Source organism: Eubalaena glacialis, chromosome 13, assembly GCF_028564815.1.
Source record: "Eubalaena glacialis isolate mEubGla1 chromosome 13, mEubGla1.1.hap2.+ XY, whole genome shotgun sequence".
Taxonomy (NCBI): domain Eukaryota; kingdom Metazoa; phylum Chordata; class Mammalia; order Artiodactyla; family Balaenidae; genus Eubalaena; species Eubalaena glacialis.
Window position 1 is genome coordinate 88,362,906 of NC_083728.1, and position 21,836 is coordinate 88,384,741.

The 21,836-nt window shown below is 43.0% G+C and overlaps 1 protein-coding gene across 2 annotated transcripts; it reads left to right on the forward strand.

Moving 5' to 3' along the window:
• The first annotated feature begins 281 nt into the window (after window positions 1–281).
• TRIM4 (tripartite motif containing 4) lies at window positions 282–20,532 on the forward strand. 2 transcript variants are annotated; one of them, XM_061209334.1, is made up of 6 exons: window positions 282–885; window positions 7,347–7,442; window positions 8,139–8,369; window positions 9,398–9,420; window positions 9,687–9,784; window positions 16,500–20,532. In XM_061209334.1, exons 1-6 carry the CDS (start codon window positions 493–495, stop codon window positions 17,084–17,086), a joined length of 1,428 nt encoding a protein of 475 aa, XP_061065317.1. In that variant the 5' UTR covers window positions 282–492; the 3' UTR covers window positions 17,087–20,532. The 2 variants fall into 2 exon arrangements, with proteins under 2 accessions (XP_061065317.1, XP_061065318.1); XM_061209335.1 differs by lacking the exon at window positions 16,500–20,532 and adding an exon at window positions 12,352–12,605.
• The last annotated feature ends 1,304 nt before the right edge of the window (window positions 20,533–21,836 follow it).

The following is a 21,836-nucleotide window of genomic DNA, read 5'->3' on the forward strand; positions in this document are numbered from 1 at the left end:
GCAGCAGCTCGGCTAAGACTCCAGACCCTAAATCTTCCGGAGCGGACGGCGAACATTGACCTCACCCCACAAACCTGAAGGCCAGGCCAAGTTAATTAGCGCCTCCCCGTTTTGCTCCACCAGCGGCTGTTGCAGCTGCGCGGTCGTCGCACTCCGCCGCGTCCCCGAAACTACGGGCTCCTCGAGGCCTCTCTAGGCTTCTCGGGGGACTTCCGCATCTCTACTGTTCGTCCAGTTGCAGCTCGCAGTCCCGTCACGCCTAGCGCGCCGTCCTCGCGAGGAAACCCTGAGGTTCGCGCGGTCGGCGCCCTCAGCGCGCGTGGGAAAGGGCCGCCGCCCGGCGATCGCGCGGCCCCGCTGGGTGCCGAACCCCGGAAGAGGCTGCACTTTTCCCTCCCGCCGGAGGCGGCGGCCGCGGGTCCGAAGGCCACCTCCCGCAGCCTGCAGACCTCTCATCCAACCACGACTCCGGCTCTGAGGCCGAGGAGTAGCATGGAGGCCGAGGACTTCCAGGAGGAGCTGACCTGCTCCATCTGCCTGGACTATTTCGAGGACCCGGTGTCCATCGAGTGCGGCCACAACTTCTGCCGCGGCTGCCTGCGCCGCAGCTGGGCGCCGAGCGGCAGCCCGGTCCCCTGCCCCGAGTGCCGGCAGCCGTCGGCGCCCGCTGCGATGCGGCCCAACTGGGCCCTGGCCCGGCTGACGGAGAGGATGCGGCGCCGCCGCCTGGGCCCCGCGCCCCACGGCCTGTGCGGCCGCCATTGGGAGCCGCTGCGGCTCTTCTGCGAGGACGATCAGCGGCTCGTATGCTTGGTGTGCAGGGAGTCCCAGGAGCATCAGGCCCACACCATGGCCCCCGTCGACGAGGCCTTCGCGAGCTACCGGGTGAGCCGGCCCTTACGGGGCTGCCGGTATTGCCTGGGAACGTTTACTGTTCACGTTGGAAGCATGAACCCCCATCCTACCCCCACCAGGCTCAGAAAAGTTAAGCGACTCACGGATCTCAGAGCTGGAGTTAAAATTGGGATTGGGAGGGCCGGTGCAAGGCTCAGTCATCACTGCAGAATTTTCAAGGGACTGGCCTCCGGGAGCTCCTAGTTTAAGACGGTTATCCTGAGAGGTTATACACCAGTGCTGTCCAATGGAAACAAAAATACGAGCCACATATGTTATTAAAATTTTTTCTAGTGGTAAAAAGAAACAGGTGATGTTAATTTTAATAATTTAACCCAATTATCAAAAATATCATTCAACATAGATTTTTTTTTCTTAAAGCTCATTCTGTTTCCTCTTTATTGTGAAAGTGAAACAAAATATAATCAGGAAATGGAGAACTCAAGTTCTTCTTACAGCTGTTCTCTGACTTGGATGGGCACAGATAGTGTGATTTCACATATATATACATTTTGGAGTATAGTTGCTTTACAATGTTGTGTTAGGTTCTGCTGCTGTACAGCAAAGTGAATCAGCTATACGGATACATCTGTCCCCTCTTTTTTGGATTTCTTTCCCATTTAGGTCACCACAGAGCACCGAGTAGAGTCCCCTGTGCTATGCAGTAGGTTCTCATTAGTTATCTATTTTATACATAGTAGTGTATATATGTCAGTTCCAATCTCCCAGTTCATTCCACCCCCCCTTCCCCCCTTGGTATCCATACGTTTGTTCTCTACGTCTGTGCCTCTATTTCTGCTTTGAAAATAAGTTCATCTATACTATTTTTCTAGATTCCACATATATGCAATAATATACGATATTTATTTTTTTCTTTCTGACTTACTTCACTCTGTATGTCAGTCTCTAGGTCCATCCATGCCTCTGCAAATGGCACAATTTCGTTCCTTTTTATGGCTGAGCAATAGTCCATTGTACATAGGTACCACATCTTCTTTATCCATTCCTCTGTTGATTGACATTTAGGTTGCTTCCATGCTTTGGCTGTTGTAAATAGTGCTGCAATGAACATTCATTCAACATTGATTGATATAAAAAATTATCAATGAGATATTTTACCTTTTTTTTCATGATAGGGCTTTGAAATCTGTGTACTTTACATTTACACACATCAGTTCAGACTATCCACATTTCAGGAGCTCACATGGCTAATGGATGCTGTATTGGACAGTACGGGTTTATACCTACAGATGTCGTAGACAACGAATGATTTGGGAAAAACCTGGCTTGTAGGGATGAGTCTGGATTTTACTAGCTTCCTTCATCAATTGGGAAAAATCACTTAATGTTTGAATTTGGAGATTATCTGTTCTGCCTTATCTTATGGGTTAAGAAGCTTCAGTCAAATAAATCGGTTTATCATACTCTGGTCCAGCCACACTGGCCTTCTTGCTTTTGTTTCAAGCCTGTTCACTCTCTCTCTACTCATACCTTCCATCCTTTAGATCCTTTTAGACTTTAGCTTGAAGACCTTCCTTGATCATCCTTTCCAGAGTAGCCCCACCCCCTTCCATTACTGACGGTGTCACTCCGGTGGTCTCCATCTGAATTGGTATCTAGTAAGTACTTGTTGAAAACACGAATTTAATGATACAAGTTAAAGTGTATTGTAAACTGTGAAATGCTGTACAGTTTTATCAGCTGACTACAAACAGGAAACAGATGCAAAGTTAGACTAGAAAGTGTACATTCATTTTTTTATTCAGTAACCTTTATCGGTGCTTCCTGTGTGCTAGTCATTGTTCTAGAATCTGGACGTAAATGGATGAGAAAGACATGGGCCTTGTTTTGTATGGGGCATAAGCATGTAGTCCTGTAATTTCAGTGTGTGTGAGAGTTATTGACGTTTGTACCAACACACAGAAGGTCTGAGGTTAGAGTGACCAGACAGGAGTGAGGACCGCCTTCACAGAGGAGTGGAACATGAGTCCACTCTTGACGGATGAGTACAGCCAGGTAGGGGAGAGGATATTCAGGCCAAGGGAACAGCATATTCAGTAGTGTGGCAACGTGGAATAGCATGTGATAAATAAGAAGACCAGAGGTCGCTCTGTGCTTCAGGAGGGTAGCGCATGGGAGGGAGGATGGTGGGAGTTGAGGCTGAAGACAGAGGCAGGGTCCATGTTGTGGAGGATCTTGTTGACCATACTGAGAAGACCGAGCTTTCTCTTCCAGGGAATGGGGATCACTGAAGGATTTTAAGGCAGGAGATGACACGATCAGTTCTTTTGTTTTAGAAAGTTCATTGTGGCATCCACGGGGATGAATGGAGAAGACCAATTGGGCTGCTGTTGCACTACTTCAAGCAGGAGGTAGTAAGGGCCTGAATTAGTGCAGGGCAGGGGTGATGGAGAAGAGGAGGGCATGGTGTTATGATGAGCTGGAGCTGAATGACATTGTGACTAATTGCAACTGATGGGTCGGGGAGAGGGAGGAGTCTAGGATGGCAGTGTGGATATCTGGTGCTCATTTGGGACATGTTGAGAGTAAAGTAACTGTGACAGGAAGTCCAAGGAAGAGGGACAGGAGGCAGGGGGCATAGGAAGCTAGAAACACAGTATTTTAGATTAGAATCATCAGCCTACCCTTGAAGTCATGGAAGAAGTAAGCTGATTAGATTTTCCTGGAGGGACCACATAAAGGGTAAAAAAAAAGAGGGGCATGAAGAGAAGCTTGGGAAACACCAGTGCTTAGTAGCCAGCCAAAGAGATTGAAAGGACCCATCAGAGAAATGGAAGAGAAAATACATGGGACTTCCCTGGCGGTCCAGTGGTTAAGACTCCGCGCTTCCACTGAAGGGGGCGTGGGTTCGATCTCTGGGCTGGGAACTAAGATCCCTCGTGCTACACTGCACGGCCGAAAAAAACCCAAACCCCCCCCCTACAAAAAAAAATTTATGGGGGAGGGCTGAGGCAAGTGTAAGTGGTTAGGTATGAAAGGAGAAAATAACCCTGAAAGCTTCAACCTTTGGCAATAATCATAATATTAATGATAGCTGTCAGGTGTTGATTACTTATGCATCACTGACAGTTCTAAGCATTTTTTGTATAGTAATTTTTAAATTTCCATAGCAGTCCTGTTGGATGGATTCTGTTATCCCCATTTTGTAGATGAGGCAGCTGAGGCCCAGAGATGTGAGACCACTTGCCCAAGGTCACAGAAGCTAGGAAGTGGCTAAGCTTGGACTGAGGTCCTCTAATTCCTAGTCCAGATCACTTTTCACTCTGCTACAGCTAATCTAGCTGAGAAGACTAATCGGGAAGAGGTGGGATTTCAGGATTAAACAAAAACGGGCCAACAGGTAGGGAGTGGGTGAGAGTAACGCTGGGGAGGGTTGAATGTCATGAGGTTGACTGGCCAGGTGTTCCGGAGTCAGGTCATTAGGCACAATTGCCCATTGTCTGTCCTTTTCTGCACGCTCCTCTGCTTCGTCGCTGCTCAGTTTATCCATCTCCACCCCGCCCCAAGTTAGCTAGAGAAACATTAAGTTGCTCTTGGGTGGAGCAATTCTGTTTCCACCATCCCATTCCAAGCACATACTCAGGTGGGTACACTGTGACTTAAAAGTTCGGAGTTCCCTAAATCCATGGAAAATATCCCCCATCCTGTGCCCACACCTGAGCCCTGCAGACGGTGTGCTCGATGCTTTCTCTGAGGACCTGAGCCCCTGAGCACTGCATCCAGGAAACCTGCTTTGATGAATTCCTAGCCCGCTCTGCTCACCCTCTTGGGCCACACCAGTGGCTCAGGATACACCTGGAAGCACTTTTAAGCAACACTACCCCCCAACCCCCGTGAGTGTTTGGTTCAGTTGGTGGGGCCCTTGGCATCAGCATTGTTTAAAAATTCACTAGGTGATTCTAGTGTACAGATAGGATAGAGGACCATGGACCTACATCTTAATATCTTCACAGAAGGAAATCTCAAAAAAATCTTTCAGAGCAGAAGTTGTCTTTAATGGAATCATTGGTGGCTGGGGAGAAAAAGAGAACAGAGAAAGAGAATAGCGTCCTAAGCTTCAGGGAGCAAACTCTTTGCCTGGAAAAGGCTTCCAGGCACAGCTCTTCTTTCCCTCAAGCCAATATTTAGTCTGTGACTCTGGGAGCTAATCCCTTCATTGCTATTAACTCATTTAACAGATATTCAGTATTTCTTGAACCACCCATTTTGTGTCACTTGCTGTACTACAGTACCAGACTCAGCACTGGGCAAACAGTGGTGAAAAGACCATGGGGCTTACAGTCTGGCTGGGGTGGGGGTGAGAGGCACACGATGGACAAGTAAATGACCACAGATGGTGATATGTGCTGTGAAAGAAAGATAGTGCTGTGCCAGAGAAGTGACACAGGCTTTAATAAGGGAACGCGGTAGTCTTCTCTGAGATGACATTTCATTTGAGACTTGATGGATGAGGAATCAGCCATCTGAGGAACTGTGGGAAGAACATCCCAGGCAGCAGATAGCGAATTCAAAGACCCTGAGGCTGGGAAGAGCAGGACACATCTATGGAACCGAAAGGTCTATGCAACTGGAGCATCACGAGCAAGGGGGAAAGCAGCACGAGATGAGTTGGGATATGCAGACAAGAGTGGGGTTATGTCGGACCGCAATGTGTTTGAATTTTCTTAGTGATGCGGGAAGCCAATGGAGAATCTTAAGCAGGGGACTGACATGATCTGACTGGTCTTTAGAAGATTATGCTGGCTTCTCTGTGGACATTGGATAAGAGAAGGACAAGATTGGAAGTAGGGAGCCCAGTCATGAGGTTATTGTAGTTGTCCAGACAAGAGGTGGCTTGAACTAGGGGGTGGCTGGGGACGGCAGATAGGCAGATTTGATATGTATTTTGGAGGTAGACCTCCCAGCTTGGATTGGATACAGAGGTTACAGTGACTGAAATTCACAGAACCTAAGTGCTGGGATGGTGTTTAAGAAAAGACCATCTAGTCTAGTTGTCTTCATCTTCTAGGTAAGGGAGCTGTGGCCCGGGAAATGTGTGAGGCTGACTTGACCACAGATCCATAGCTAGTTTGTGAAGGTCTAGACAAACTCAGACCTGATTTGAAGTTTCATGTCGTTTGAACTAACTACATGATCACAAGTCAGCAAATGTCTTCATTCTATAAATGTCTGCTCTTTTATTATAGTTTTATATACACACAATTGTCTGATGTTAAATGAAGAGAGTGATTTTTAAACTTTGGTACGTCTACCCAGCTTTGAAATGCTTGTGTTGCCGTCCTGCCACCTCGTGGCAGTTTCTGTTATTGCAGGGAAGAAGTTTTCTAATCCCAGAACGTTACCAAGTTTACTCAGGGGACCACTTTAAGAGCCCAACTGTGGCAGGATACAAAAAAGCTTAGGTAATGAAAACAGGAAAATTCATACATACTGAAAATTGTTAAGGGCTTCTAAAAACTGAAAAGTTCTATTTCAAATATATTTATGTTTATTAGCAAACAAAAGTGAAAGCTTAAAAAAAAATCTTGGTCACATTCAAAGGAGCTATTTATCTCATGACAGCCTTCACACGTACATCAGATTTGACAGTGATTTGTGCGTGTCTCTAACCTGTCTGCCTCTGTCTCGGAGGTCATCCCTGAGATTCTGCTGTTAGGTGCTTCCCCTCTTCAGTCTACTTTGTTCCCTCTGATAGACTCAATTTTTTTAATAGCTTATTTGGTTTTTTCTAATTATAAAAAGAATATGTGCCTCTTATAGAAATTCAAACAAAACAGAGATTTATAAAATTTCTAGTCCTCCTCCTCCAACTTTCAAGCCATTCCTATTCCCCAGAGATAAGCAGTGTTAATAATACTTAGGTATATACCCTTCCAGATTTTCCCTCTGTTCAGATACAAACACATACACTTGCACAGACACATGTATATTTGTTCTTTTCAAAACAGAATTATATAGAGAGCTACCTGAAATTGATGTAGCGTATCAATATACCATAATTTAATGATTCCACATTGATAGGTAGTGAATAGTGCTGCAGTTAACATTCCTATACATATTGATTATTTTTGCTAATGTTTTGTTGGATATTATTAGAAATAGGATTATGCATATTTTAAATTTTGTTAAATCCTGCCAGTTGCTCTTCAAAAAGATGGGACTTTTACTCTCCTACTATTATGGTGCCAGAGGCCTTTTCCCTTGCCAGGACTAGGCATTTATTAATCTTCTAACAATTTAAAATTTTTGTCTATCTAATAGACATACTCTATATTGTGTTTAGACCAGAATAATTCTTATGCATTAGCCTGTAGTCATCTTCAGCATTTTCTCAATCTCATCCCCTGTTTGAATTAGGTGACTTTTAGTTCTTGAACAAGGAAGATGCTGGGAGAGATGATTTCTTAACTTATGTGTGTTTCTGCTGACAGGAAAAACTTCTGAAGACTCAACGTAGTCTGACAGCCAAGATGAAGAAAGCCATGCATTTACAAGACATGGAAGTGAAGAATGCTGCAGAGTGGAAGGTAAGAGCAGAAGTTGGTTGGGTATTTCTTGCCCTTGAGTCCTTTCAGTCTGAGGCCGCTCAGGGGCTTTCGCTGGGAAGAGCTTGTGGATCTCATCAGTTGTTAGGCCCCTTTCAGATAAGGTGATAGAACAGGAAGAATCTATCTCTACTGACCTGTGTCTTTGGGCAACATGAGTTCCACACACTTCATCCTCATATCTCAAGGGTAGTGTCCCTTTCCTTTCTGCCTTCTCCCTAGGTTGGCTTCCTACACTGGAGTTGATTTGGGTCTATGGCACTGTGGAAAGCAAATGGACTTTGCTTCCAGAGATACTAGTCTAGATGGGAGGCATGATGTGGGCGCACATATGCATGTCTAAGATTTAACATAACTAAACGGTAGGTGATCTGAGGGCTAAATTAAATAATAGATGTGCAAGTGCATTTTAGTTTAAAAAGTATACAAACAAGGCATTGCTATCATAGCAGAGACTCAGATGTTACAAAGAATGAATTAATACTATATAGACTAGTACAAAGATATCAAGTAGGTGTAAAGAAAGGAGTAGGGGAAATTTGTAGGGGCTGGGCAGGAACTTTTCTGGAGGAGGTGATTTGGATGGAAGGATCATGGATTGTTAGGGAGTCATGTGCAAGGAATTTAGGAGAAAGGACCAGGCAGAACAAGGACTGAGCCAGTCTCCTGTGGCTATAGGAGAAGATGAAGAATCAGCGAACGAGAGTCAGTGCGGAGTTTGCAAAGCTGCACGTCTTCCTGGCTGAAGAAGAGCAATTGTTTCTTAAGAGACTGAGCCAAGAAGAAGAAGAGACAAAGAAGAAACAGAATGAGAACACATTAAGGCTCAATCAAATGATCACTTCCATGAAGAAGCTCATCTTCGAGGTGGGGGAGAAGAGCCAGAGCTCCACCCTGGAGCTGCTCCAGGTGAGACCGGCAGGGAAGGGCGTAGTCTCTGTCTTTACAGAGTTGGTAGTTAACATCCCTAACTGAACTCCCTCTTGCCTTTAGAACTGAATGTCCTTCCTGGTGAGTGGGTTTAGTAGAAGACATGTTTTCTCTGTGTTGCTATTGTGTTATTATTTTTATTATACAATTAAAGAGTCAAAGATTCACCTTTCAAAGGAAATTAATGTGAAATTTAGGTCTGATGAGCTCAGGTAATATGAGATACTTAGATTCCAAGAATTGTCTAGAACTTCTACAACTTGCCTGAGGAGTGAAGTTCCAATTACATATCCAAACATATACTATAGCAGAATCTTTGAAATAACACATTTCTTTTGTATATGGATTCTTTCATTTAGTGTAATGTTTCTGAGGTTCATTCATGCTGTAGCATATATTAGTATTGTATTTGCATCCCTTTTTTTAATTCCAGAATAGTATTCCATTGTAGAATATACCACATTTTGTATATCTGTTCACCAGTTGATGGACATTTGGGTTGTTTCCACCTTTTGGTTATTAGGAAGGATGCTGTTTTACATTTATCTGTCATTCTTTGTGTGGACATATGTTTTCATTTCTCTTGGGTAAGTAGTAGGTGCAGAATTGCTAGGCTGTAGGCTATATTTATATTTAACTTTTAAAGAAACTGCCTTTTTCCAAACTACCTTTTTCCATTTTATATTCCCACCACATCCTCACTAACATTTGTCTGTGATTGAAAGAGTGTAGACGGAGAAGTAGGCAAAAAGCCAGGAGAGAGCTAATGTCATAGTGCCAAAGGAGAAAGAGGAGGGCTTCAAGGAAAGGATTGGTAAACATTGTTAAATAGTTCAGAGGGGTCACATGAAACAAAAAGACTACGTTGTGTTAATGCATTGGGTTTGGCAGCATGAGAGCATATGTGACGTTAATAAAAGCAACTGACAGGAAAATACCTGCTCACAAAGTTGAGTAACAGATCTCTAGGGGAAGGTACATAACTTATTTCTTTCTTCTCTTCACAGAATCCAAAAGATGTGTTGACCAGGTACAAACTCTTGCTTTCTTATGGGGGCTTGAGTAGAATGGTAAAGATACAGGCCAAGCAGAGGGGAAATGAGGCCTGGGCTCCATAGGTCAGTGTGGACATTGATGTGAGGGGGTTGTCGGGGAGGAGTTCCACTGTTCACTTTTGCCAGGAGGAATGGGAGAGAAGTAGTCTGAGCTCTGGGATTTGAACCTTCAGTTGGGAGTTGGGGGTCTTGGATGTCCTAGTTGTCTCCTAAGCAGAGCAGCCTTCTGCACTTCTCTTAGGTGTGAGAACCAGGATGTGAACTATTCCTTTGAAGTTCTAAAGGTGAAGACTGTGTGCCTGCTACCAATGATGAAGGAAATGCTGAAGCGATTCCAAGGTGAGCAGAATTTCTGGGAGTTGGAGCTCAGAGAATGAACGAGAGAAGTCTGGAAAGGAAAGAGAAAACAGAGCATGCAGCTGACAGGAGGGTCAGGAAAATGGTAATAACTACTTAGGAATAAATGGATATATGCTTCATTCAAGAAACATCCATTTAACACATACTGTGTGTTATAAGGTACTAGTGATACAAAAAGAAAAAGACCTATTTGCTTACGAATTGGAGAGACAGACACATATCACTTTACTGTAATACAGTGGGATCCAGTGTTTATCAGTGGTATGAATAAAATACTGCAAAACTACAGAGGAAGACCTCTGTTGGGGGTGAAGTGGGAAAGTTTTCACAGCAGAGGTGATGACAGTTGTTTGGGAATTTGAAGGATGAGTAGCAGTTTGCCAAGTGGAAAATGAGGGAATCCTCTTCCAGGCAGAGGCGGCAGCATGAGCTGAGGTGTGGAGAAAACAGAGGAGAGGGTATGTGATGTGACTCAACCATAAGGTGCATATGGGGAAAGGCAGGAGCTGAGTTTGAGAAGATGAGTGTAGGGAAGACTAAAGATAAACTTATTAGATCTCCAGGGAAGTACCAAGGCGTGTACATGATGTAAAGCTATGCACTCAATTCTCATGTGCATGTACCTGATTAAGAATCATGTTGTGGATGTCTACTTCCAGCTAAAATGCAGTAACAGGGACTGGATTTACTCCTGAAACTTAGTTGACCAAAAAAAAAAAAACCCAAAACAGACAATACATAAAACAACAGTTTTTAAAACACTGGACCTCAGGCAGTGAAGGACAGCGATCCATGGGAAATGTGAGACCAATGAGGTGCGCTCTATTGATGGCCCCAGCCTACAGCCTTGAGAGAGTTTCCAGGCCACCTCAGGGAGGGTAACAGAGGTGGAGCCAGGTGGACTCCCTGAGTTGAGGAGTGGAGCTGAGAGTCCAGGGAGAACAAAGCTGTGAGAGTTTACAGAGCACTGGACAGAGTACTGGAGAGGAGAGAGCTGGACAGAGAGAGAACCCACATGATCTACAGAGACACGCCGTGAACATTCAGCAGAATGCTGATCCGTACATGCTTGTGAAGAACTAACCGAGTTTGAGGAAGGAAATTTCCACAATGAGTAGAAGGAATAGTTCCTGGTGCTCACGCAGGGCCAGGAACAATGCCTGTTCCTGCCAGCCTCTGGAAAACTCTTAATTCGTGGGGCACTGGGTAGAGTACTCAGGAAAATCTTGCCTCATTAGTGGGGAATAATTAACCCTACACTGAGCACTGCTTTGGACCCACTTTACAAATCATGAAATAAGACCCAAAAGGATGAAATTATTTCCAAGTAACTGCATCCCAGGACAAAGCTCAACAAGATGGATAGGAATTTAAAAAAATGAGTACCCAACAATGTAAAACCACAATGCCTGGCATCCAATCAAAGATTACTAGGCAGGCAAAAAGATAGGAAAACATGACCCATGATGAGGAGAAAAATCAATTGAAACTGATCCAGGATTTACCTGGACGCTAGAATAAGCATAGAAGAACATTAATACAATTATTGTAACTATTTTATAAAGAGGCATATGGGGACATGGAAGATATAAAAAAATCCCAGACAGACTTCTAGAGATGAAAACTACTGTAACTGAGATGAAGAACAAGCTGGTTGGGGTTAATGGGTCATTGCAGAAGAAAAGCTTAGTGAGCTTGAAAAGATAGAGCCGTGGAAACTATGCGAAATGAAACACACAGAGAAAAAAACTTAAAAAATGAAAATAGCATCAGTGAGCTGTGGGTCATTTTCATGCAGCTTTATGTCTGGTCATTGGTACCCCTCAGGGAGAGGAGTGGGATGGGGATGAGACAGAAAAAACATTTGAAGAAATAATGACTGACAACTTTCCAAAGTTGATGAAAACTATAAGTACACAGATCCAAGAAACTCAGCAAATCCTAAGCAGGATGAAAACTACACCAAAACCAGTGATAAAGAGAAAATTTTAAATGCAACAAGTTATAAAGGACATGTTACAGTGGAACAAAGATAAAGATGACATCACATTACTCATTGAAAGCAATGCAAGTGAACAAAATCTTTAAAGGACTGAAAGAAAATAACTGTTAACCCAGACTTTTATTCCTGGCAAAAATACCCTTCAAAAACAAGGTGAAACAAAGATGTTTGCTGATATCCAAAAACAGAAAGAGTTTATCAGACCAACACTGCAAGAAATGTTAGAGGAAGTCCTTCAAGCAGAAGGAAAATGATACCAGATGGAAGTCAGATCTACACAAAGGAGTAAAACATCTTCTGAAATGGTAATGACATAAAGAAATATGTACTTCTGTCATTACTTAAATCTCATTAAAAGGTAATAGGGATGGTTAATTTATGTGTTCATTTGACTGGGGCACAAGGTGCCCAGATACTTGGTCAGACATTATTTCGGGTGTTGCTGTGACAGTAAGAGTGTTTTGGGATGAGATTAATATTTAAATCAGGAAACTTGAGTAAAGCGGATTGCTCTCCATAATGCTGGTGGGCCTAATCTAATCAGTTGCAGGCCTGACTAGAACAAAAGGCTGACTTTTCACCGGGAACAAGAGGGAATTCTACAGCAGACTGCCTTAGGACTCCATCTGCGGCTTTGGTTCTTCCTGCCTTGTGGCCTTTGAACTGGAACATCAGTTTTCCCTGGGTCGTAAGCCTTCTGTCACACACAGTGGATTTGGACTTGCCAGTCACCATAATCACATGAAACAACTCCTTATAATCTCTTTCTCTATACACGTACATCTTATTGGTTCTATTTCTCTGGAGAACCCTGACAAATACAGTAACTGACTGTTTAAACAGACAGAAAATAACATATTGTGGAGTTTATAATATATTTACAAGTAAAATGCACAACAATAATAGCATGAATGTTGGGAGGGGAGAAATAGAAGTATACCATTATATAGTTCTTTTTTTTTTTTAAGTATTTATTTATTTGGCTGCGTTGGCTCTTAGTTGCGGCACACGGGATCTTCATTGCGGCATGCAGGATCTTTCACTGCGGCGTGCAGGCTCTTCATTGAGGCGAGCAGGCTTCTCTCTAGGTGTGGTGCGTGGGCTCTAGAGCACCTGGGCTCAGTAGTTGCAGTGCACGAGCTTAGTTGCCCTGTGGCATGTGGGATCTTAGTTCCCCGACCAGGGATCGAACCCACGTTCCCTGCATTGGAAGGCGGATTCTTAACCACTGGACCACCAGGGAAGTCCCTATTATACAATTCTTATACGTGAAGTGGTATAATATCTCTTGAAGGTAGGCTGTTAAGTTAAAGGTGTATATTATAAACCTTATGGCAATCACTAAAATAAAAGAGTTGTAACTAATAAGTCAACAAAGGAGATGAAGTGGAATCATAAGAATACTTGGTTAATCAGAAAGAAGGCAAAAAAGAGGAAAAAAGAATAGGACAAATAAAAAACATAACAAGATGATAGACACAAACCTAATCATATTAAGTATAAATGGTCCTAATCAAAAGGGAGAGACTGGTTGGATTGAATAAAAAAAGCAAGACCCAACTATATGCTGCAAGAAACACACATTAAATATAAAGACCCATATATGTTAAAAGTAAAACAATGGAAAAAACTATACCATGCTAACATTAGTCAAAAGAAATCTGGGGGCTTCCCTGGTGGCGCAGTGGTTGAGAATCTGCCTGCCAATGCAGGGGACATGGGTTCGAGCCCTGGTCTGGGAAGATCCCACATGCCGCGGAGCAGCTAGGCCCGTGAGCCACAACTACTGAGCCTGCGCGTCTGGAGCCTGTGCTCCGCAAGGAGAGGCCGCGAGAGTGAGAGGCCCGCGCACCGCGATGAAGAGTGGCCCCCGCTTGCCGCAACTAGAGAAAGCCCTCGCACAGAAACAAAGACCCAACACAGCCAAAAATAAATAAATAAATAAAAAAAAAAAAAAAAAAAGAAATCTGGAATGGTTATATTAATATCAAGAAGGTTTCAGAGCAAGGAATATTACCAGAGATAAAGTCAAGTCCTAATGATTAAGGAGTCAGTTTATCAGGAGGACATAACAGTTCTAAACATTTATACACCTAATAACAGAGCTTCAAAATATATTAAGCAAAAATTAATAGAGCTGCAAGGAGAAACAGACAAATCCACGATTATAGCTGGAATTTTCAGTACCTTTTAAAAATAATTTTTAGAACAAGTAGGCAGAAAATCAGTAAGGATATAGTAGACTGAATAACACTATCAACTTGAATAACAGTGTCAACCAACTTGACCACCCTGTTATTTATAGAATACTGCCCCAAACAAAAACAGAATACATATTCTTTTTGAGTGTACATGGAACATTTTCTAAGGTAGAACAGGGTGGGCCATAAGACATACCTCAGTATTCAGAAGGATTCAAGCCATACATAGTGTGTTCTCTGACCCCAATGCATTTGAGTTAGAAATCAGTTTAAAAAAAAATCCTTGGAAGTTCCCCAAATGTTAGGAAACTAAATGACACACTTCTCAATAACCCTTGAATTAAAGGTGAAATCAAAAGGGAAGTAGAAAGTGTTGATACTTTGAACTGAATGAAAAGGAAAACACAACATTTCAGAATTTGTGGGATACAGCTAAAGCGACACTTACAGGGAAATGTATAGCACTAATCACCTATATTATAAAAGAAGAAAGTTCTTAAATCAGTGACATCAGTATCTACCTTAAGACACTAGAAAAAGAAGAGCAAATAAAGCCCCCCAAAACAGAAGAATGGAAATAATAAAAATCAGAGCATAAATCATTGCAATAGAATACAGAAAACAAAAGAAATATTAGTGGAACCAAAAGCTCTTTCTTTGAGAATATCAATTTTATTGATATACTCTAAGCAGAATGACCAGATACATCACTAGTATTAAGAATGAGAGAGGCATCATCACTACAAATTCTATAGATATTAAAAGGATAATGGAATATTACAAGCAACTTTATGCTGATATATCAGACAACATAGATGAAATGGACAAAGTCCTTAAAAGACTCAAATGACCAAAGCTGACTCAAGAAAAAATAGATAACTGGAATAACCTTATTTCTATTAAAGAAATTTGTGTTAGTTAGAAACCTTTCCAAATGGCTTCACTGGTGATTTCACCAAACATTTAAAAAATATTTATTCTACATAAACTCTTAACAAAAAATTGAAGAGACTATTCCCAATTTGTTCTATGAGGCCTGCATTACCATGATACTAAAATCAGACAAAGACATTACAAGAGAAGAGAACTATAGATCAGTGTCCCTCATGAACACAGAAAAATTCTAAAGAAAATTTTAGCAAATTGAATTCAACAATGTATAATACATCACAACCAAATGGGGTTTATTGTAGAAAAGCAGGTTTGGTTTAACATTTGAAAGTCAATATAATTCACGACGTTAGCAAATTAAAAAAAGGAAAACTATTTGATCACCTAGTAGATGCAGAAAAAGCCCTTGTCAAAATCTAACATTCAGGACTTGAGGACACAGGGAGGGGGAAGGGTAAGCTGGGACGAAGTGAGGGAGTGGCATTGACATATATACTCTACCAAACGTAAAATAGATAGCTAGTGGGAAGCAGCTGCATAGCACAGGGAGATCAGCTCAGTGATTTGTGACCACCTAGAGGGGTGGGAGGGAGACGCAAGAGGGAGGGGATATGGGGATATATGTATACGTATAGCTGATTCACTTTGTTATACAGCAGCAACTAACACAACATTGTAAAGCAATTATACTCCAATGACGATGCTAAATAAAAAAAAATCTAACATTCATTTCTGATTAAAAAAACAAAACAAAACAAAACACAAACAACTTTTCAGCAAACTAAAGAGACATGGAGAGTCTGGGAGGGAAGAGAATTTGGAGGCAGGCCAGGGAGGAAGTTATAGACGCAGTTACAGTGAAAGATGCTGAAGGTCCGAGTGAAGACAATGGCGATGGGAAAGGAGAGGAAGGAAAGAACCTGAGTGATATTTCAGAGGTAGAATTGATAGGACTTGGTGATTAATTAGCCACCGAGGGTCAGAGGGAAAGAATCACATAACCTTAAGATTTCCAAGTGTGAGTGTTTGGGTGGAGCTAATATTCTTAGACCTTAGAGAACATAGAAAACAAGAAGTCTGCTTGTGAGGGAGGATTAGTCTCAAGAGAGTGGAAGGGGACTTGGGATGCTCCGAATTAGGTTTTGAGTTACCTGCTGGGGGCTTGTGGAGATGCCCAGTGGACAGCTGGAATCAGTAAACAGATACCTTGTTAATGATGACATCTGTGTGTTCCTGTACAAAGAACCAGCCAGTCGACAGCTTTGGTTCTGGTCCTGATTCAACAAGTCAGTATTTGTTACTGTTTCTCCAAATTTTATGCTGATGGTGAAGACTTGGGGCCATGAAATAATGGGCTCCCCATTTTCTAGATCATAGTCTTTTAAAGCAGAAGGGGAATGAAGATGTCAGGTTACTAACACATACTATGGCCTGTTAGGCCCACCTGAGGATCCGTTGAAGGACAATGAGGAGTCTTATCCCTAACAGTAAGTGATGGGAGAAGAAGGACGGCACTGAAGCTGGAACAGACGGGCATTTGTGGAGGAGGGTTGGTGGTGAGCTCTTGCATTATTGATCTCAGCTCTCATTTTCTCTGCAGTGGCTGTAAATCTAGCTGAGGACACTGCTTATCCCAAACTTGTCTTCTCCCAGGAAGGGAGATATGTGAAAAATGGAGCATCAGCCAGTTCTTGGCCACTATTTTCTACAGCGTGGAGCTACTTTACTGGATGGAGGAATCCTCAGAGGACCACAGACTTTGTGGAGAGATTTCAGCACTTACCCTGCGTTTTGGGAAAAAACGTTTTCACTTCAGGGAGACATTACTGGGAAGTTGAGCACCAAGGTAGCCTGGAGGTTGCTGTGGGGTTGTGTCGGGAGGACATCATGGGGGTTACTGGTGGTTCAACACTGTCGCCCCGCGTGGGAGTCTGGGCTCTTTGTTGGAGTTCTGCCGGCTATTGGCCCCTGACAGGCGTCTCTGTGAGGCCCACCAAGCTAGAGCCGGCTCTTCACCGCGTGGGAGTTTTCCTAGATCACAGGGCTGGGGAGATCTCATTCTACAGGGCTGTGGATGGAGAGCACCTCTACACTTTTTCCTGTCCTTCCATCTCACGTCTCCGGCCGTTTTTTTGGTTGAGTCCATTAGCATCTTTAGTCATCCCACCAGCGACTGGTGGGAAATGAGGCTGTTCTTCTCCTGCCCAAGAATCTTTGCCTTGTACCCCAGCCCAGGAACATACATCCCTTGGCCCTCATCTTTGACTTCATATATAAATCCATCCTGGGTGGTCCCTCAATTCTGTCCATTCAAATTCCAACTTCACGTTTTGTTCAGCCCCCCTGGGCATCATGTGCGTAGACAGATGTGGAAGACCCTGCTGGGTATCTTTCCAGTAGGCACTTGGCCCACTTTTTCTTCTTCTCTTCTGGTTCTTCCTAATTGAACTGTTCAGGTGTGCCCTCCACATGCTTCAGGGAGAGACAGGCCCATAGGAGGGAATTCTGGCCAGTGAGGTGGGGTGAGAAATTCTCCAAGGTGCCTCTGAGGAAAGTGTTTTAGCTTTTACAAAGAGATGTTTGGGAAGACACAGCCCGTCTTCTGATGTTAGTAGGTATACCGGAACTGAGAGGAGCGCAGTAACCGTGGAAAAAGGAGGAGAAATGTGGTCTTTGTTGGCATCATGAAATGGTTGGAATTTCCCTAATCCCGAATTTCTTGTTATATGAGATTATTGCTTCTTTATTGTATAAGGCAGTTCTAGTTGCCTTCTGGTCACTTGCAGGCTGAAGTATCCTAACCGGTGCTATAGGCATGTAGCTTGGACATCTCACAGTATAGGCCTATGTCACTTTTTTCCTGAAATTTGACAGCTGTATAGAATCCCTTTCTGTTTAGTCATGTAATTCCTCTTCTTTCCAGTATGTACTGATATTCTTCACTTTCTTGGGTTGGAAGATTGAGGCAGTCTTCCCCTACTCTGCCCGTGTTGTTACTCTTCACCTGACCGTGTCTTTGCCCTCAAGGGTTCATTATGCTCTCCATTCGTCGGATTCATATACTGTGCGCACAAGGTTATTAACGTCATCCTGAAAATGTTGGGAAACGCTTGTTAAGTATTTACACTGTGCTAGCCTCTTCACATAATGCTCCCACGTGACTCTTGCAACAGAGATGGAAATGAGATGGAAATTAAAATCCTGTCTTTACAAAAGAAAAAACAAACCTTGAGATTAACTCGTTCAGTCCTGCCCAGCTGTCAAATGGGCATGTTGGGATTGAATCTAGATCTGAGAGGAAGGTCCTGGTCTTTTCTACTCTACGGTCACCTGTGAGCACTTACTGAATGCTGATTGTGGTCTCCAACACCTTTGTTTCAGGTTTCTATTTTGTTACATGTTTTTACCCTGTATGAGTGTTCTCCTCTCTTTACCTTCCTGCTCTAGATTGTATGCACTCAGAGGATTGAGACTGTTACTGGATAGTTATTTGAAAAATAATGAATGTTTCTCTCTGGTTATAAAATCATGTACTTATTATAGAAACTTTGGAACATATAAAAAGTGTGAAGAAAATTAAAGTTATTGATAATTCCACCACTACCAACATTTTAATGTGTCTCCTCCCAGACTTTCAATAGGCTTTCTGGCAGCTTCTTAGAAAACTTCCAGCACCCTCCCTAATTCCTCCTCCCCTTCCTGTGTCCCAGCCCATCCTGGCTTGTCTTCCTTTGCAGCTGGAGCAGTCCCCCTCATTCAGTGATTTCTGCTGAGTTCTCCTTAACTCTCCAAGATACTTGCCGTTATGAGTTGAATTCTGTCCTCCAGAGAAAAAGATATGTTGAAGTCCTAGCTGTGAATGTGACCTTATCTGGAAATTAAAATGAGGCCGTTAGGGTGGGCCCTAATCCAATATCACTAGTATCCTTAGAGGGAATTTTGTACACACACACATACACTTACATACACGGAAATGCCATGTGAGGACACAGAGGGAAGATGGCTATGGGAGAGGCTGGAGTTATGCTGTCACAAACCAATGAATGCCTGGGCCTGCTAGATGCTGGAAAAGGCAAAGAAGAGTCCTCCCCTAGAAGCTTCTGAGGGAGCATGGCCCTGCAAACACCCTGATTTCAGACTTCTAGCCTCCAGAACTGTGAGACAGTAAATTTCTGTTGCTTTAAGCCAGCCAGTTGGTGGAACTTAGGAATTTAACACACTTGCCCATCAGGACTTCCTTCAGTGCTGTGAAATAATATTCATATTTTATGGCAAGACAAGAAAAATTTAAACATAAAAAATTTTCTCTGCCCATTGGTCTCTGTGCCTGCACTGTGCATTGTGTGTCCGCGTTATGCATCGACCACACCTCCCCCATCAGCAGAAATACCTGCTCAGCCATAAAGAGCAACATTCTCCCAGCATCAACAAGACAGCTCCTTAAAAGAGAACATTCCTTCTTGATAAGGGGTCACATGGTGCTTAGATCCGATGTAAACTGTCATCAATATGTCATTTAATGTACAGCCCCCGTCTCAAAAAACTGGTATAACTGTGCCTTGACTTCTAACGGATAGAACGGTTCTCAGAGCTTTCTCAGATGCTCTTCCTGGGTTATAATCCTCAAATTTGGCTCGAATAAAATTTCCCATTTCTTTCTTAGATCGACTAGTTAGTTTTTTGTCGCCAATACCTACATTGTTAATTTCCAGTCCTTGGGAAACTCATTAGTACCTTTCCTCCACTCTTCTTTCTGGGCTGTTGAACCAGGTTGGTTGGTTCTGCTACAAAGACTTGTTCTCTGACTTCAAGTAGGCTCTTTGGGCTGCTTGGTAAACAAGCTTGATCTTAAATTCCTTTTCACGTCTTCTGACGGCAGTGATTCCAAACCTTTTCCTCTTTTCTCAAAGAAAAGGCCTTTATAAGCCTCCCTTTCTACTACTATAATGGAGGTAAAACTTTACCTCTACTTATCTGAGGTTTTCCGCTGGGACTCTAACGAAAAGAAAGATTAACAAGAAAAAGTTTAACACATGCAACACATCATGCAGGAGAAACATAAAATGAATACTAACTCAAAGCCGTGGCTGAGAATTCTGGCTTTCATAGTATCTTCGACAAAGAACAGTAAAATTGTGGAGAGATGATAGGACAAAGGAAAGCAGTTTTAGTCTTCCAAGGGAGGCAGACTGTGTGAAATATATGTGTGGAAACAAATGGGTCAATGTGTGTTTGCAGATTCTTCTGGCACTGCCTCTGGGCTGAGTCTGTCTCCGGTAAAAGAAGAATTTATATCCTGCCTTTAGGATTTCTGGGTTTGCTGCCTCTTAATTGCCTTCAGCTCAAAATAATTTTTATGTCAAAGAGACATATTTTGGGGTGACACGTTCTGGTTTCCATCACTACTTATTATTGGCAAAGAACTTGCATCTTTTACTGAGAAAAAAATTCTTCTACCCATCTGATTAACAATTTTTTGCCTCTTTTTTGGGTCTTGATATTGGACCGTCTCTCATCTCTTCAGGTATGGAATGGGACCCAGTTGTTGTATTGGTTAAAAATAAACTCTTCTGATGCTTCTGATGTACAAACAGGATTGAGAATAAATGTGTCCCAGTCAGTTTCCTATTTTACTTAGTTTCTCTGCGTCTTTATTAGTGTGTTATATGACTCTTTAGGAGGGGTATTTATTCACCATTTCTTAAGTTTATTTCACCACAGAAACTTTATTTTTTATTGAAGTGTAGTTGATTTACAATGTGTTCATTACTGCTGTACAGCAAGGTGATTCATGTATATATGTATACATATATACACATATGTGTGTGTGTATATATATATGTGTATATATATACATTCTCTCTTTTTTTTTTAGTATTCTTTTCCATTATGGTTTATCATAGGCTACTGAACACAGTTCTCTACCACAGAAACTTTAGCTCTGGGAGCAGCATTGAAGACTCCCCAGAAGATAGTTTGGCAGCCACTGTTTAGCCTGCACTTTCTTGAGGTGATCTTGGCCATCTCAGATTTCAGTCTAGCTTGCCCCCTCTAGCCCCCAGAGTTGGTGGGTACATGCATTGGTGCTATAAGCCACCCACACTGTGTGGCCCTGGATAAGGTTCTGCTAAAGTCTTTTCCCCTGGATTGGGACTTCCCTGGTGGTCCAGTGACTAAGACTGTGTGCTCCTAATGCAGGGGGCCTGGGTTTGATCCCTGGTCAGGGAACTAGATCCCACATGCTGCAACTGAAACAGGAGGGAAGGGGGCAGGGCACAACCTTTAAAAGAATGACATAGCCTGAGGACATGACATAAACTGATTAGAACCAAATAGGTCCAAGATGGCAGATGAGTCGACTTCCACTAGACTTTGAGCCTCATGGTAGCACATCAGCAAGCTAAATGACATGCCCACAGGTGCCATGACAGTTACAAGGCCGACCATAAGGAACTGGGTGCTGGCCCAATTTCTGGAAATCCCCACCCCTTCCCCAAAATAGCTGGAATGCTCCTCCCACTCATTAGCCTATGAAATTACCCACGCCTATAAAAACTGACAACCCCATACCCTGGTGCCACTCTTGACTTCTGAGATGGCCCACACTCTGTCTGCGGAGTGTGTATCTCTCAAAATAAATCCACTTCTTAGCTATCACTTTGTCTCTCACTGAATTCTTTCTATGACAAGACATCAAGAAACTGAGCTTCATTAAGTCCTGAGACCAGGTGTGTGATCTCAGTTAAAAGACTGTGGGTTCAATTCCCAATCTGGGTTTTGGCTGGGTTCGAGTCCTCACCTGTGGGTTCAAGTCCCATTCTGACTTACACAGTTCACAACTAAAAGATCCTGCATGCCACAACTAAAGATCCTGCATACTGCAATGAAGATCCCACACGCGGCAACGAAGATGCCGCGTGCTGCAACTAAGACCCGG

Coding starts and splice junctions, on each gene's coding strand:
- TRIM4 (XM_061209334.1), top strand. CDS start 493: ATGGAGGCCGAGGACTTCCAGGAGGAGCTGACCTGCTCCATCTGCCTG. Junction 886..7,346: donor AGGCCTTCGCGAGCTACCGG/GTGAGCCGGCCC, acceptor TTCTGCTGACAG/GAAAAACTTCTGAAGACTCA. Junction 9,421..9,686: donor CCAAAAGATGTGTTGACCAG/GTACAAACTCTT, acceptor CACTTCTCTTAG/GTGTGAGAACCAGGATGTGA.